Source organism: Protomyctophum bolini (assembly GCF_963924005.1).
Source record: "Protomyctophum bolini genome assembly, chromosome: 6".
Classification (NCBI taxonomy): domain Eukaryota; kingdom Metazoa; phylum Chordata; class Actinopteri; order Myctophiformes; family Myctophidae; genus Protomyctophum; species Protomyctophum bolini.
This window is the reverse complement of record NC_137867.1, coordinates 6,995,628-7,010,963: the sequence shown is the minus strand read 5'-3', so window position 1 is coordinate 7,010,963 and position 15,336 is coordinate 6,995,628. Positions and strand designations below refer to the sequence as shown.

Here is a 15,336-nt window from a genome sequence, read left to right as displayed (position 1 = left end):
AAATCAATAGTGACAGTCTCTGTCACGCTTAGTCATTTGTATAGGGGATAGGGGGAATGATTCGCCACAAGCCTCCGAGCCCAACGGTGTATCATTCGGTGCCTGGAGAGTCCTGTGAGATGAGAGAATCACAGTTACTATCGTGTCTATCATACATGGCATAATAGGGTGAGAGGGAACATGGGTTGGTCTTACCGAGCACCGCAGGTCAGCTTGTCCCCCGGGAGAGTCTCGACTAGACTGAGGAGAGAGGAGGCTTTTATGCTGTCTGGCTGTCGGCACGCAGGTGTCAGCTATAGTCTGATAATGATAACTGAAGAGATGCAGCGCGTCCTGCACCAATCCCAGCAAGGAGCGTCTCATGCCGTGACTGCCGTCCCTCTCTCTCTCTCTCTCTCTCTCTCTCTCCGGGGTTACCAACCCGTGGTGCGCGGTCCTCGACCGAGACGCCACAACACGCACACACACCAGCCAGGCTGTCTGACACTGAGGGAAGAGGACAGAGGGATAGACACTGATAGAGGTGTTTTACAGAAGAGAGAGGGTAGACTGGACTGTATCATTGCCATTGTGTTTGTGATATATGGACCCCGAGTCTGAAATAAATATTGAATAACAAATGTCTTGACAAACCCGAGGCTATATTCATTGGAGATTGACAGTAATGTTAGTATTAGTAAAAAACTAAAAAACTGGAGAAAAGCATTTAAATGGAAACTTGTCAACCGCAGGATGTGGTTATAGAGACGTCATTTCTCATAGATCTGCTGTGTAGCATTTGGGTTTTCCTGAAAGTGAAGATGTTATCTTCTGATCTACAATGAGTGTATTGGCTTACAAATAAAATTAAGATCCTATAGATAAAGGCCAATGCACACCTCATACGGTTGGTGACAGTTGGTGACAAAAATGTTGCTCTTTACTCCGTACTAATTGTATTTCACACAACAAGTAGCCTACTCAAGTAGGCTTAATAAATCCCATTTTGGCGAACTGAACTAGCACTAGCACTGTACACTAAACACTCAAACACCAACTTTATACACTTGATGCAGATCAAATATGTAGGCCATCACAGTCAAAATGGCGCCGGTAGGCCAGTAGCACAGTCTCCATATACTGTAGTAAAGTGTCACTACCTGCACTAACCGTGCAGCCAAACCAGCCAAATCCAGATGAGCATGAAGAGACCACACGCTACTCGAGCTGTGAAGATCAGAAGACAAGATAAGTGCTTCACGCCTTCCATTAGACTGGTAGAGCACACACACACACACACACACACACACACACACACACACACACACACACACACACACACACACACACACACACACACACACACACACACACACACACACACACATCACAGAGGCAGTAACTGTCAGCACTCCCTGTTCGGTTTATCTTAGGTTTTTTTTTTCTTCAGGTTTAAAGTAAAAAAACATTTCTAAACAGGTTTGTGATGAGACAGCAACATAGAACATTTCTGACCGTATACTTTTAGTATTAGAATCGGTGTGGTGTGTTCCACATGCAGTGAGCTTGCGTGTGTGTGTGCGTGTGCGTGCGCGCGTGTATGTTCAGCACAGTTCATTTGGTCTCACTCCATGTCTCTGCTCAATAAAGACTGCTTCACATTCAAACAGCTAACTCCACCACCTCTCCCCCTCTCATGCAAGTAATTGAGAATATATAAAGTCACACCACCAACATCGATGAGGCAGTATTGCTTTGTTTTCAAAATATAAGGTTTTCTTAATTTCCTGAAAATTTTATATATTTTTCACTTACTGAAAAATGACCATTTTGGAGTTGGGTGGTTTCTTCCCGACAACAGAGATATGCTACACAACCACAATGTTGCACATATACATACAACACATACATACAAATCCCCATGAAAAGCAACACTAAAGGCCCTGGCACATTCAAAGTGTCAGAAGCCCTCAAGCCCCAGTCCAAATGCACTCATTCAGGGACGCTGCTGACCATGTGGTTGCCCTGCTGTGCATGATATGTTTGTGCTGAGGCCAAATTTGATGCGTGGCACAGCTGAGCACCATAACACACTACTTACCCAACAGGTCCCAACAGGGTTCAAGAGAACTTTGCCAGTGGTCAGACTTTTCAGAGTGCATGTGAGAACGGAGAGAAGAGAGCAGTATAGAGCCCTGCACTGCATGCACGCTCACTCTCGCTGTCTCAGTGTGATACACACGCCACATAATGTACACTGCTTGGTACTTTTTGTAGTTAGTGTATTTGCCTATGGCGACCATACTATTGTTCCCCTACTTTGGAATACTTTGATTCGCTACTCCTCCCACAGTTTCTGCCTCACGCACTCGAGCCATAGGTCCTATATCAAATCGACCGGCTTCATGGGGAATGGTGTGCTTGCATTGCATCGCTAAGAGATCCGTTGTATAGTTTAATTGATATTAATTAATTAGTTCTCCATAGACTTATAATGGGAAGATCGAAGAGTAATTAAGGCTCCAATTTAAGTATTTTTTCCCATGGAGACGGTAAGCGCCATATTTACAAGACTTAGGAGGGAGGTTCATAATAATCTCTCTCTAGGTCGTCCTCAGACGAGCCCTCCATCGTCGTTTCCAGTCATCCCGATTCTCCATACATCTGGCCAGTTCGTTGGTACTTTGCACTCCTGCATCATTCTTGAGTACATCCACGTATGTTAGTGTGGGGCGTCCTCGTGATCGATGCCCGTGTGTTGGTTCCCAGAGCACCAGTTTGCTGGCTGGCAGTTCTTGATGCCTTTGGCAGTGTCCTGCTAGTCTCATTCTCCTGGCTGCTATTTTCTGGCTCACCCTTGGTAATCCCTCACACAGAGTCTTGTTAGTGACATGTACAGTCTTGCTGATGTTAAGTACTGCACGCAGCATTCTGGTGTAGCAGCCGTCAAGGGACTTCTGCAGCGTTGGCTTCAGAGTCCAGCATTCACTGCCGTATAGGAGAACAGACTCCACTGAGTCCACAAGCTGAGTTTGATTTTGTCGGGGGGGATTGGAGTTCCATACACTGGTCATGCCATTCAGGGCCCTCCATGCAAGTGCCTTCCTCACTTTCAGATCTTGCTCGGTTGAGTTGACCCATGAGCCCAGGTACTTGAAGTCCTTGACTTCCTTCAGCACAGTGCCTCCTGTTGTTGTGAGAGGTGGATGTTCCGGTGGGATGTTGTAGGTGATAACCTCAGTTTTCTAATTATGAAAATTAATTGAAAAGAAATTACATCAGCCTCATGGTGGCGCTATAACAGCCCACTTCACGTTTTTCCCTATAACTCTTGAACCGTAAGTCCTTTTCCATGGAATCCTTGGATCATGACGGGTCTCCCCACATAGACCCCATTTCCGTCTAGAATAAAATTGCACCAAATTAGCACTTTCTTCAAAACACACTTTTTGCTCCACCTCCAACAGATTTTGTCCAAATCTCACACAAATTGGTACACAACATCTCTGGCGCTATCCGATTACTTGAACACTGGCAGAATTTTGATAGTCCATACCGTTCGGCCGTAATCGGCTTCCGAAGTTAGTAGGAGGGGCCTATTTGACAAAGAATGCCACAAATAATGAACGGAATGTTCAATTCACACAGAATTTCAATCACATATCGAGAGTGGTTCAATCAATGTAGCGCCAAAAAGCAATTCCATTTTCACCCATGGGGGCGTCACAAATGCCAAAAATGTCACCGTTTGTTGAAAAAACAATATGTTGGGGGGCTCAATCCCCACCAAAATACTTACACATGATCTCAGGGGTGATGTGACCATTTAATTGACTCGTAACATTAGTGGGAGGGGCCAGGCTGTCTCTGAGGGAAGAGGAGAGGGGGATAGACACTGAGTAGAGAGCTTATACAGAAGAGAGAGGGTAGACTACTAGACTGTATCGCCATTGTGTTTGTGATATATGGACCCTGAGTCTGTACTAAAGATAGAATAACAAATGTCTTGCCTATAATGACAAACCCTAGGCTATGTTCATTGGAGATTGACAGTAATGTTAGTATTAGTAAATAACTAAAAAGTAGTTTTGGAAAAATGGAAACTTGTCAACTGCAGGATGTGGTTAGAGACGTCATTTCTCATAGATCTGCTGTGTTTTCCTGTAAGTGAAGATGTTATCTTCTGTGTTGGCCTAAAAATAAAAATAGGATCCTACAGATAAAGGCCAATGCACACCTCATAAGGTTGTTGACTGCAGGTCTGTACTGTGTAGGACAAAAGTGCATTTAAGGAATCTTTGAAAAGCAGAAAAGCACACTTTCGGAAACTTGGCAAAAATGTTGCTCTTTACTCCGTCCTGATGAAGGTCTGACGACCGAAACGTCGCTTAATAAGGAGCAACAAACAATGTGTCAAAAGTGGACCATCTATCCATAAATGCTTCAAATTAGACACACGCGTTCCTCCACTCCACCACGGGGAGTGCAGTGCCCGGCCTTGAGTCGGTCTGACCCACAGTTTTCCAGAACCGCCACTAAAGGCTAGCTCTGGACGGGGCCTCCGCCTATGCAGACTCTGGACAGGGCCCAAATTAGCCAATTGATTACACCTGATCACCCCTGCATGGATCTTCACTTTTTTCTTATCAGAGTGCTATTAAAAGTTGAGAATAGTTTAACATTTTCAGTATAATGCGTATATAATGCTTTTTTATCATCTGTCCAATCAGGTGTGTCTCTCTGTGCCGTGCTGTCAGCGGAAGCAGCCACTCTCACACTGTACCACCACCAGGCCAGCCTCCCTCCACCTCCACTGGGCTCACAAAAACACTATCAACCTGAATTACCTCAAATTCACAATCCAGTCAGGTGAAAAGTAAAATGATATAGCCTACCATTTTCCTATATATCAATGTATTGCTGTATTGAAATTGAGATTAGTTTTGTTCTAATTTCACAGCTTGTGCTTAAGTATTGATGATTGCTTACTTTTAAATGGCTGTACAAAAGTATAAATGTACAACAAGTAAAACATGAGGTCAAAGTGGTTATACTGGTTGTGTTAATAAATGTGTGGACCCCCTGGAAGCCCCTTCAAGGACCACTGGCGCGCACGCACGCGCGCACAGTGGGGTTTGACTGCATGGGATCTTTTTTTAAAGACTGTAAGCACATCCTGTGGTTTAAACCTTTCATGTAAACACTTTTTGAAGACAAGTTTTTGATGAGACATGATCAATAGTGCATGATAGTGGTGTGTGTGTGTGTGTGTGTGTGTGTGTGTGTGTGTGTGTGTGTGTGTGTGTGTGTGTGTGTATGTGTGTGTGTGTGTGTGTGCACGCGTGTGCCTGCCTGCCTGCCTGCCCTCAGGTAGCACATTTCACATTACGATGGAAAGAGTGTCTTTAAGTCAGCTTGATTGAAATCCCCCGCCGCTAGATGATGGGTGTGGATTGACATATTTTATTTGTCGACTTAAAATCTGATTAATAAAAAAAAACATTCACACATATTCACGCGCAGGCACGCAGCACACGCATGCACGCACGCACGCACGCACGCACGCACGCCAGCCAGGCTGTCTGACACTGAGGGAAGAGGACAGAGGGATAGACACTGATAGAGGTGTTTTACAGAAGAGAGAGGGTAGACTGGACTGTATCATTGCCATTGTGTTTGTGATATATGGACCCAGAGTCTGAAATAAAGATTGAATAACAAATGTCTTGACAAACCCAAGGCTATATTCATTGGAGATTGACAGTAATGTTAGTATTAGTAAATAAGAAAAAAGTAGTTTTGGAGAAAAGCATTTTAAATGGAAACTTGTCAACCGCAGGATGTGGTTAGAGACGTCATTTCTCATAGATCTGCTGTGTAGCATTTGGGTTTTCCTGAAAGTGAAGATGTTATCTTCTGATCTACAATGAGTGTATTGGCTTAAAAATAAAATAAAGATCCTATAGATAAAGGCCAATTGGTGAAACTTAGCATCCACATTATGGTCATTTAAACATTAAATCCTTTGAGAAATGAACAAAAGTTGACCAGTTAGACACTGCTCAGAGAACTTTTCCTGCAGGCTGAGCAGAGTTCTTTTAAAAATTGAGAATAGTTTAACCTTTTTTCAGAAATGTGATCTGTCCAATCAGGATTTAGTGTCTCTCTGTGGCGCGCTGTGAGCCTCCGTCACAGAAGCACACTACCACCACAAGGCCAGCCTTCAACCTGAATGACCTAATATTCACCATCCAGTTGTCTTAAAGGCATTCATTAATATATCTAAATTAATAAGTGAGCTCTGTTCCAGCTGCAGCAGTGTGAGGCCAAGTCAGGTGAAAAGTAAAAAATCACCAAATAATTCATAATTGGTATTGATGTATATATTTTGTGTCAAATGACCCTTGTCTGGTAGCGGCGATGGTTGAATGAGTGGGAAGAAACGGAGGCAGGCAACAAGTTCCAGTCTTACGAATCCTTCAGCTTTATTGATAGGATTCACTCAGTATAACAAGGCACCAACGTAATCAAAAAAGTCAATCAAAGAACAAGATTCCTCTACAGGATCTCCTCACTGGTCGACAAAAACACCTTGAAGACCTTAACAGGAGCCCTCGTACAAGGTTTCTTTGACTATGCATCCACCTCCTGGTACCACAGCACCTCAAAGGCCCTTAAAACAAGGCTCCAGACCTCCCAAAACAAACTGGTCAGGCTCCTACTTGGCCTCACCCCCCGAACCCACCTCACCCCTGCCCACTTTGACAGGCTGGGATGGCTTAGGGTCGACGACAGAGTACAGCATCTTGCAATGGGTCTGGTCCACAAGATTCGATACACCACCAAGATACCCATGTACCTGTCTAAATACTTCCTTAATGTAAACGAAGTCCACACCCACAACACCAGAGGGAGTGCAACAAACCATGTACAACCCAGATTCGGCACAAACAAGGGACTAAATTCTTTTCGCTCCTATGCGACCAAAATGTGGAACGCCCTACCAACAGTCATTAAGACATGTGAATCCCTTGGCTCCTTCAAAACTGCTCTCAAAGGGCACCTACGGATGGCTGCAATTCGAAACTGGCCTCTGTAAAAGCTGAATTTTTATCTGGATTGTACTATGTTTTTGTATGGACGTGGTGTTGGGTGCCTGCACATATGCACACATGGCATCAACGCATGGTGTTGTGTGCAGGCGCCCTACATTCTGTCTTTCGTTTTCTTTTATCCCCCTGTTCCCCTCACTGTATATATATTTTATTCCCTTTTCGCTGTATACTCACTGTATATATCTCACTCACTGTATACTCACTGTATATATATTTTATTCCCTTTTCGCTTCCTATATGATGAATTCCTGTTCTGTTCTTTAACTACATAGAAGTGTCTATTTGTTTGTCTCTAAATGTTTTGATGAATTGAACAATGTGGACCCTGTTGTAAACAAGTGTAAGGCTTAATTGGGTCGTCCACTCACAGTTAACAGTCTTTGTATTGAGTTTGTGCTTGAAATGTACTGTAATTCTGCAAACTGTTAATAAAGATTTCAATCAATCAATCAAAGCAGGCACGGGCTAAAGGCCCAGGATGTCACATTCGTAGCCAATCTATGTGAACAGTGGTTCCAACATTGCAGTTTATTCCATTCAAAGTCCCTCCTCCGGATACAAACAGGCTACCTCCGCTATTATGAGAGCCAATCAAAACGTTATACTCACAGGATGTTCCTGTGAGTAGGAGGGACACATTTGCATGTAGTTTCATGTGGCACACAGTGACTATACTTAACTATACGGTTTATATCAATAGGACTAACTAAATATCTATACTATATATGAAGTATTGCAGAACCTTATTTAACACATAATGTCACAAAGGTAGAATGTAATGTATTAGTAACAGGTCTAACTGATTCAATCACAAATACATTGATTGTAGGCTAGAGAACAGAGAGCAGGAAGCTCCCTGAACACACACACACACACAGCTGTTGGATTGCCTGTTGAGATTAGAACTGTCCCGCGACCCCTGGGGTCTTGACAGCTTCTCACAGAGACAGGCCCGATTGTAAATAACTCTACGCAGTTTACTCTTGGTATGAAGTCACCACAGTCACCATGTGCTGTGGGTCAGCCTGTGTACTTAATCTGATCCATATTCATCAGTATAACTTTTTTTTCTATATCAATGCATTGCAGAATTGAAATTTAATTCGTTTGTTCTTGTTTCACAGCTTGTGCTTGTATAGAGCTTAATGACTGGTTACTTTTAAATGGCTGTACAAAAGTATAGAAATCACACCTGTGTGAAGTGAGGGGCGCTCTCATCATCGTGCATCATCATTCATGACGTAAAATAGACTATAATAGTCCGGTGTGGCTAGAGGCCTCATTTCACTATTATAGTCCTGTGTGGCTATACCAGAGGCCTCATTTCAAAAACAATTTTTAAAGAAATGTTTTGGGCTTTCATGCCTTTTTTCGATTGTATGTATAGTGGAGACATGCAGACAGGAAACAGGGAGGGAGAGAGTATAGTACAGACATACACACAAAGCCACACATTAGCAGTGCTCAAAAAAAGTGAAAATTGCTGATGGATCACATTGTAACATGAGCTATTTTTGACAATAATATAATAAATGACATGCATGCAGTTTTCCAACTGCCGCGTTGATAAGCATTTCCTGTCAGAGTGTCAGTAAGAGCAGCGTGACGTCACAGAGAAACCACATGACTGATGAAGAAAACATGATAAGTGCCGACCCCAAAGAGACCAGACCACACTGCTTCTTGTTGACTGAATGCCCATTTAAAGACTAAAGTCTGATTGAACGTCCATGTATCTGTTTTGACAGCTAGAAACAGATATGAATTTTTACCAAATGTTGGTGCTGTTCACCTTTTTCTGGACCTCAGGTAGGACTCTGTTTTAACTTGTTGATTGTTTTAATGCGTTGATTGATTACTAAACTCACTCAATGGTTTTTGGCTAAAATGCATACCGCTGACTTGCTTTTACATTGTGAATCCTTAAGTGTCCTGTCATCGAGGACTAGTTTGAACACATTCCTGTATATGTACTGGGAAATATATAGGTTTATTCCTGTCAGGGTCGTAGTCTAGATGCGTTCATGTTAAAAGATCTCACCAGGTTTGGTGAGTCCCATGTTTTGATTGTGATGTAACAAGCAGAGCGGCCAGTTTACGCGGCCTGCAGGCAGCAGCACAAGTCATATTTATACTTAGTCGTAAGACAGTGTCACGCGACGAACGTAGCAGATCTACAAGCCCACATGTCATGGATTTGTTGTGTTTTGTTGTGAATTAGTTTGAATTTTGTTGTGAATTTGTTGTGAATCAATAATCAAGTTTTTATTTGCCAGTAACTTGTACTTGTAGGAGCAGTGGAATGCTTTTGTTCCGCAAATTGTGCTACAATCTTATATTAAAGCAGAAGTGGCAAAAGTTTTTTTTTCTTTTTACACACATAATGTTCTTATTTTTATCATAAGACCCAATTACTGAAAGTCAGTCGGGGTGCGACTAGTTATTGGTTAGACATGGGTTGAGGTTAGGTTTAGGTGTGCTGCCCTGTGGGAGGTTAGGGTTAGGGTTTGAGATAGGTTGTAGTCGACAATATGTCATATTAGGAGTCCTACTAACTAAACCATACATGGTAAATGGCGGCCCGGGGGCCACATGCGGCCCCCACCTTCACTTAATGTGGCCCGCAGGTTAATAGCAGAATACTCCTATATTAGTGATTTCAGCTAATTACTACAATTCAAATGCTATTGTCTTTTTTAATTAAAAGATTACTTTTCAGGATTCCAATTCAGAAATAGCAAAAATAAATGAATAAATCAGGATTTCAATTAAAATATAGCAAACATAGCTGATCTACAAGCTCAAAATGCATTATCAGTTCCTCCAGATCTGCCATGTCCGCCGCGTCACGCCGTTGACCGTTGTACGACAAAGCATAAACTGCTGCCTGTCTGTCTGTCAGAATGCTGAAGCACTGAGAAAGCACTGTTGCGCCTTTTGTCTTCGTCCTTTTTTTTCCAACTTGACTACAGGAGCAGTGGTCTCAAAAACATAGAGGAAAACTAGACAGAAAAAGACTCGCTCACTATATAAAAAATAAAGGAAAACTCTAACAGACCGAGACTTAAGAAAACATTTTTTTATTTTATTTTAACATATAAAAGTACATTAAAAGTATAGCAAACATTTCGGTCCTAAGACCTTTATCAGTGCTATATATACCGGTAGTCTTTTTCTGTCAAGTTTTCCTGCCTGTCAGAATGACCTCTACTTTTAATCATTTGAGGGAAACAAAGAACACATGTGAGAAACACATCAGAAAAGATAAGAGAAAAATGCCGGTGCGAGATCATGTTAGATGTGTGAAATCCACTAGCTAAAGAGTGCTGGGTTGCGCCCCAAAAAAAGCTGATCTACAAGCTCTCAACGTGTCGCGGTGTGACGCGTTGTGAGCTTGTAGATCTGCTATTTTCGCTATTTTTGTCCAAAAGTGCCCTCTTACGGGATTGCAGCCCCTGCCCCTCTAACACTCTCTGCATGTCCCTGGGGTATGCAGGACGCATGTTCATGACGTCTAGATATTAGATCTATAGGACATTTATTATGATATCTCTGCTGTCGGGGAGAAACCAACTCCACAATGTTCATTAAAAAAACAATTTTAAATAATGCACACTGCCTCATCAAAATTGATATTGTGACTTTATATATTGTATTCCCGACAGTGACGATAGATACATTATTTGGTAACGCTTTACAATAATATGGCCACAAATCATTAGCAGTCATTAGCATGACTCATTAAAGGGGCATTTCAAACATGTGAGATGCTCGATTCATAATTAGATTTTTATCAGACACGCCCCCTCAATTACAAACACTAATTGTAATTTCAAACTCAAATTTGAATACCATGATGGATTCATCTAAAACATCCGTCCTTGGTTCAGGTGACTGAATACTGTAACACGTCAGGGGCCATGCATTTTCTTTCTATAAATAAATAAAAAGGTATAATTGAAAAAACACAGCCCCTCATGAACTAGAATTAGAGGGACAATTAATTGTTGTTTTTATCTTGTTTGAAGTAATAAGGATAAAATGCACATCAAATATCAAAAATATTGAATGAATCATTAACAGGTTAAATACTGTCTGGGGTAGACCTATGTTTGAAAGTGAAATATCCCTTTAAACATCCTGCAGTGTTCACTTTTCTCTCATGCCATTGAATTGAATTGAATTGAATTGAATTGTGTGTGCATGTGTGCATGTGCATGCATGTGTGTGTGTGCCTGTACGCATGTGTGTGTGTGTGTGTGTGTGTGTGTGTGTGTGTGTGTGTGCATGTGTGCACGCATGCACGAGCGCATGCATTTGTAAAATGCAAATAAAACGTCTCATTCATTTAAAAATCGATGAATTGTTGCATCGATTTCATTAACACAAGTCGATTCAAATTAGAATTAGAATGAAAAAATATATATATTTTCAATTGTTTTCCCCATATCATATTTTTTGCTCTGTGTGCGTGCCGTGCCGTGTGTAGCCTACATAATTCAAACTGTAGGATTGGTTATTGTGACGGACAGAAGTCATTCCTAATTCCCTTTGCATAGCGTACCGGAGCGCACTCAGAACGCGCCCTTAATTAAGAACCTAACTGCATCTGTGTGTGGCTCTCAGCGGTGTCCCACTATTAGCGACTTTAAGCAACGACGGATACGGCAGTCGGCTACGGCAACCGGAAATGGATCAGTGCTCGATACATAAACCTGTTCTCCGTCGCAGCCCTTTTTACTACGGGAGAATAGCTGTCATACATTTACGCCGATTGCTCCATCACCTCTCTTATGCTGTGTCCGTCCTGAAAACAGTCGTTGCTTAAAGTCCCTATATTGACTGGCTGAATGGCTGATGTTGAACTGCACTGTGGCAGAGAAGTAACAGATAGAAGCGCGCAAACTTTATCCCCAGACTATAGACCCCCCCCCCCCCCCACCTCCTTGCTGATGCAGTGACTGTCCTGTTTCTGGTTTAGCTTTACGCACGGGACGCATGAATCTCTCCCTCTCCGGTCAGAGTGGGTTGTTGTTTATTTGTATGGCTCAGAAAAGAAGTAACATGAGAACGTTATCGAGTTGTATAGGAGGAGGAGAAGGAATACATGTTCACGTCGTGAACGTGGAAGGTCAGCAGATTGTATTCTGGTGTTGTGCTGCTGGCTGCTATAAATGTTAATATAGACCTATGTCTTCTATTGTTCTGAAGGTCAGGCTGCTGTACTGCCACTAGTGTTAATGTTATATTTTGTATTGTGTTCTCGGCTGCGCTGCGCCGCGCTGCCTGGGTACATATACTGTGTGTGTCATGCAACCCATTCTGGACGGGAACCCCTTTTGGTGAATTAAGCATTATGTTATTCTTTAGCTGTTGAAAAATAGCAGATCTACAAGCTCATATAGCACAGCACCGAGTGCCGCGCTACGAGCTTGTAGATCTGCTATTTTCTTTTAATAGTGAAAATGTGGCGCAAATCTTTGAATATATATATTCTTTCAGAACGAACGTTTTTTTAACTCAAATCTTTGCTACTGGGGGGGGGGGGGGGGGGGGGGTCTGGAACAACATATTTTCAGATGGGGGTCAGCGGCCAGTTACATATATTTTTGGGGGTCCTTGACATGAAAATGTTTGAGAACGACTGACAGCTCTCCCCTGGAGTTGTCTCCTTTGTTAGTCTCAAACAAAACTCAGGATTCCCTCCCAAACATTTCCACAAGCCTCCCTTATATACCAGGTGAGACCCCACCCACAATGATTAGTAATTGGACCAATCTACTCAAACAAGGTAAACCATGACCCATGAGTTAGACCCACTATACAATTACACATTTCCTTCATAGAGTCTGAATGTTTTCCAAGGCATCACATCAAACACAAAACAATTATGATAGCATTAGGCAACACAGATAAGTATAGTATATGATGCTACACACAGCCACACCTCCAAGGAGCTTGAAGACAGTCAATTAATGGAAGCAGCTGTGCAGTGTGTGTGTTTGTAATGTTCAGTTTCACATTGTGGAGTCTTCTAGTGTCTATAGACCGATTCCGTAGCGGGTCTCATGGTCGCAGCCTACGTATTTCCTGTAGGCGGACTCGACGTAGCTGCGGGGTTTAAACCCTCACCAGGCCCACCTCTTCCACTACAGTGAACGGCAGAGTGACTGATGTTAGTTTGCCTCAAACTTTACTCCTTTACCTGCTTTTTTACTAACACTAACATTACAAAGATGCCCAGAACATCGAAATGAACCTGTGTAGTTTATGGCTGCTCCAACAGTAGTGGCAACATAAAAAATAAATAAATACGGAATGTCAAAATATCCACCGCGGTGGCTGAGACCAGAGCCATTGAGTAATGGTTGAGACGAAGCAGTGAAAGATACATAACGCCAGTCTTACCCAATACCAAATCTTTCTGTTTTATTAACACAAGACTGCTGTACTTTATACCTCATACTTTAAATGCTTAGTATGAGGTATAAAATACAGCAGCCTTGTGTTCATAAAACAGAAAGATTGGGTATTGGGTAAGACTGAAATTATGTATCTTTCAGGACCTTTCACTGCTTTGTCTCAACCATTACTCAATGGCTCTGGTCTCAGCCACCGCGGTGGATATTTTGACATTCCGTATTTATTTATTTTTTATGTTGCCACTACTGTTGGAGCAGCCATAAACTACACAGGTTCATCTCGATGTTCTGGACATCTTTGTAATGTTAGTGTTAGTAAAAAAGCAGGTAAAAGAGTAAAGTTTGAGGCAAACTAACATCAGTCACTCTGCCGTTCACTGTAGTGGAAGAGATGCGCCTGGTGAGGGTTTAAACCTGCAGCTACGTCGAGTCCGCATACAGGAAATACGTAGGCTGCGACCATGAAACCGCTACGGAATCGGTCTATAGGGCACGGGTTGCCCCGTGACACCATACATGGTAAATCGCGGCCCAGGGGCCACATGCGGCCCCCACCTTCACTTAATGCGGCCCGCAGGTTAATAGCAGAATACTCATATATTATTGATTTCAGCTAATTACTACAATTCAAATGCTATTGTCTTTTTTTAATTAAAAGGTTACTTTTCAGGATTCCAATTCAGAAATAGCAAAAATAAATGAATAAATCAGGATTTCAATTAAAATATAGCAAACATAGCTGATCTACAAGCTCAAAATGCATTATCAATTCCTCCAGATCTGCCATGTCCGCTGCGTCACGCCGTTGACCGTTGTACGACAAAGCATAGACTGCTGCCTGTCTGTCTGTCAGAATGCTGAAGCACTGAGAAAGCACTGTTACGCCTTTTGTCTTCGTCTCAAAAACATAGAGGAAAACTTGACAGAAAAAGACTCGCTCACTATATAAAAGATAAAAGAAAACTCTAACAGACCGAGACTTAAGATTTTTTTTATTTTTATTATAACATAAAAGTACATTAAAAGTAGCAAATATTTCGGTCCTAAGACCTTCATCAGTGCTATATATACCGGTAGCCTTTTTCTGTCAAGTTTTCCTGCCTGTCAGAATGACCTCTACTTTAAATCATTTGAGGGAAACAAAGAATGTTGTAACTTAATTTAGGTTACAGTTCATTTGTGTAATATTTATATTGCATAACAGTCAAATGTGCTCATTGCATATTATTATTATTACAGTTAAAAGGAGAATTGATTATAAACAAAAGAAGTCGATTTAATTCACAGTATGATTTATTTGATTGATATTGCTTACTAAGAAACAAATTATAAGTTGAACTGCATATCCCATTATGCATTTGTGTTTAGCACCGGATATCCGGGGAACCAAGGCGGGCTTTGTTGTTGTTTTTTACATTGAGAAAAAGAAAGGCTCAGCCTAGTATGGCCGTATGTGCCAAATTGACTAACCAAACTAATTCATTGCATTATTCTGTACCATTTTATGCCTATATAAAATTCAAGCATTCTAGTACCAGCCGACGTCCTCTTATGTTCATTTTGACCGTAGTTTAATCTACAAAGAACACATGTGAGAAACACATCAGAAAAGATAAGAGTCAAGAAGAGAAAAATGCCAGTGCGAGATCATGTTAGATGTGTGAAAAGTGACAATACTATTGACAATATCCTAAGGTGGAAGGGCCAAGGAGGATGCTGTGACCACTAACCCAGCCTTAGCCACTGAAGAGGCAGGACTCAGCAGCCAGGTGGACACCACAGGTGGGTCTGGTATGGAACGTGCACACATAGACATCAAA

General features: G+C 42.0%; 1 protein-coding gene across 2 annotated transcripts in view; it reads left to right on the top strand.

The window, feature by feature from the left end:
• rnf166 (ring finger protein 166) overlaps nt 1-15,336 on the top strand; it is a 67,799-nt gene that overhangs the window by 48,428 nt on the left and 4,035 nt on the right. The window contains exon 8 of one of the 2 annotated variants that reach the window (XM_080766747.1): nt 15,212-15,298. In XM_080766747.1, coding sequence (XP_080622873.1) covers nt 15,212-15,238 — 27 coding nt within the window. In that variant the 3' untranslated portion in view covers nt 15,239-15,298. Of the gene's footprint in view, nt 1-15,211; nt 15,308-15,336 lie in introns of those variants that run through there. The other variant, XM_080766748.1, reaches the window with a different exon arrangement.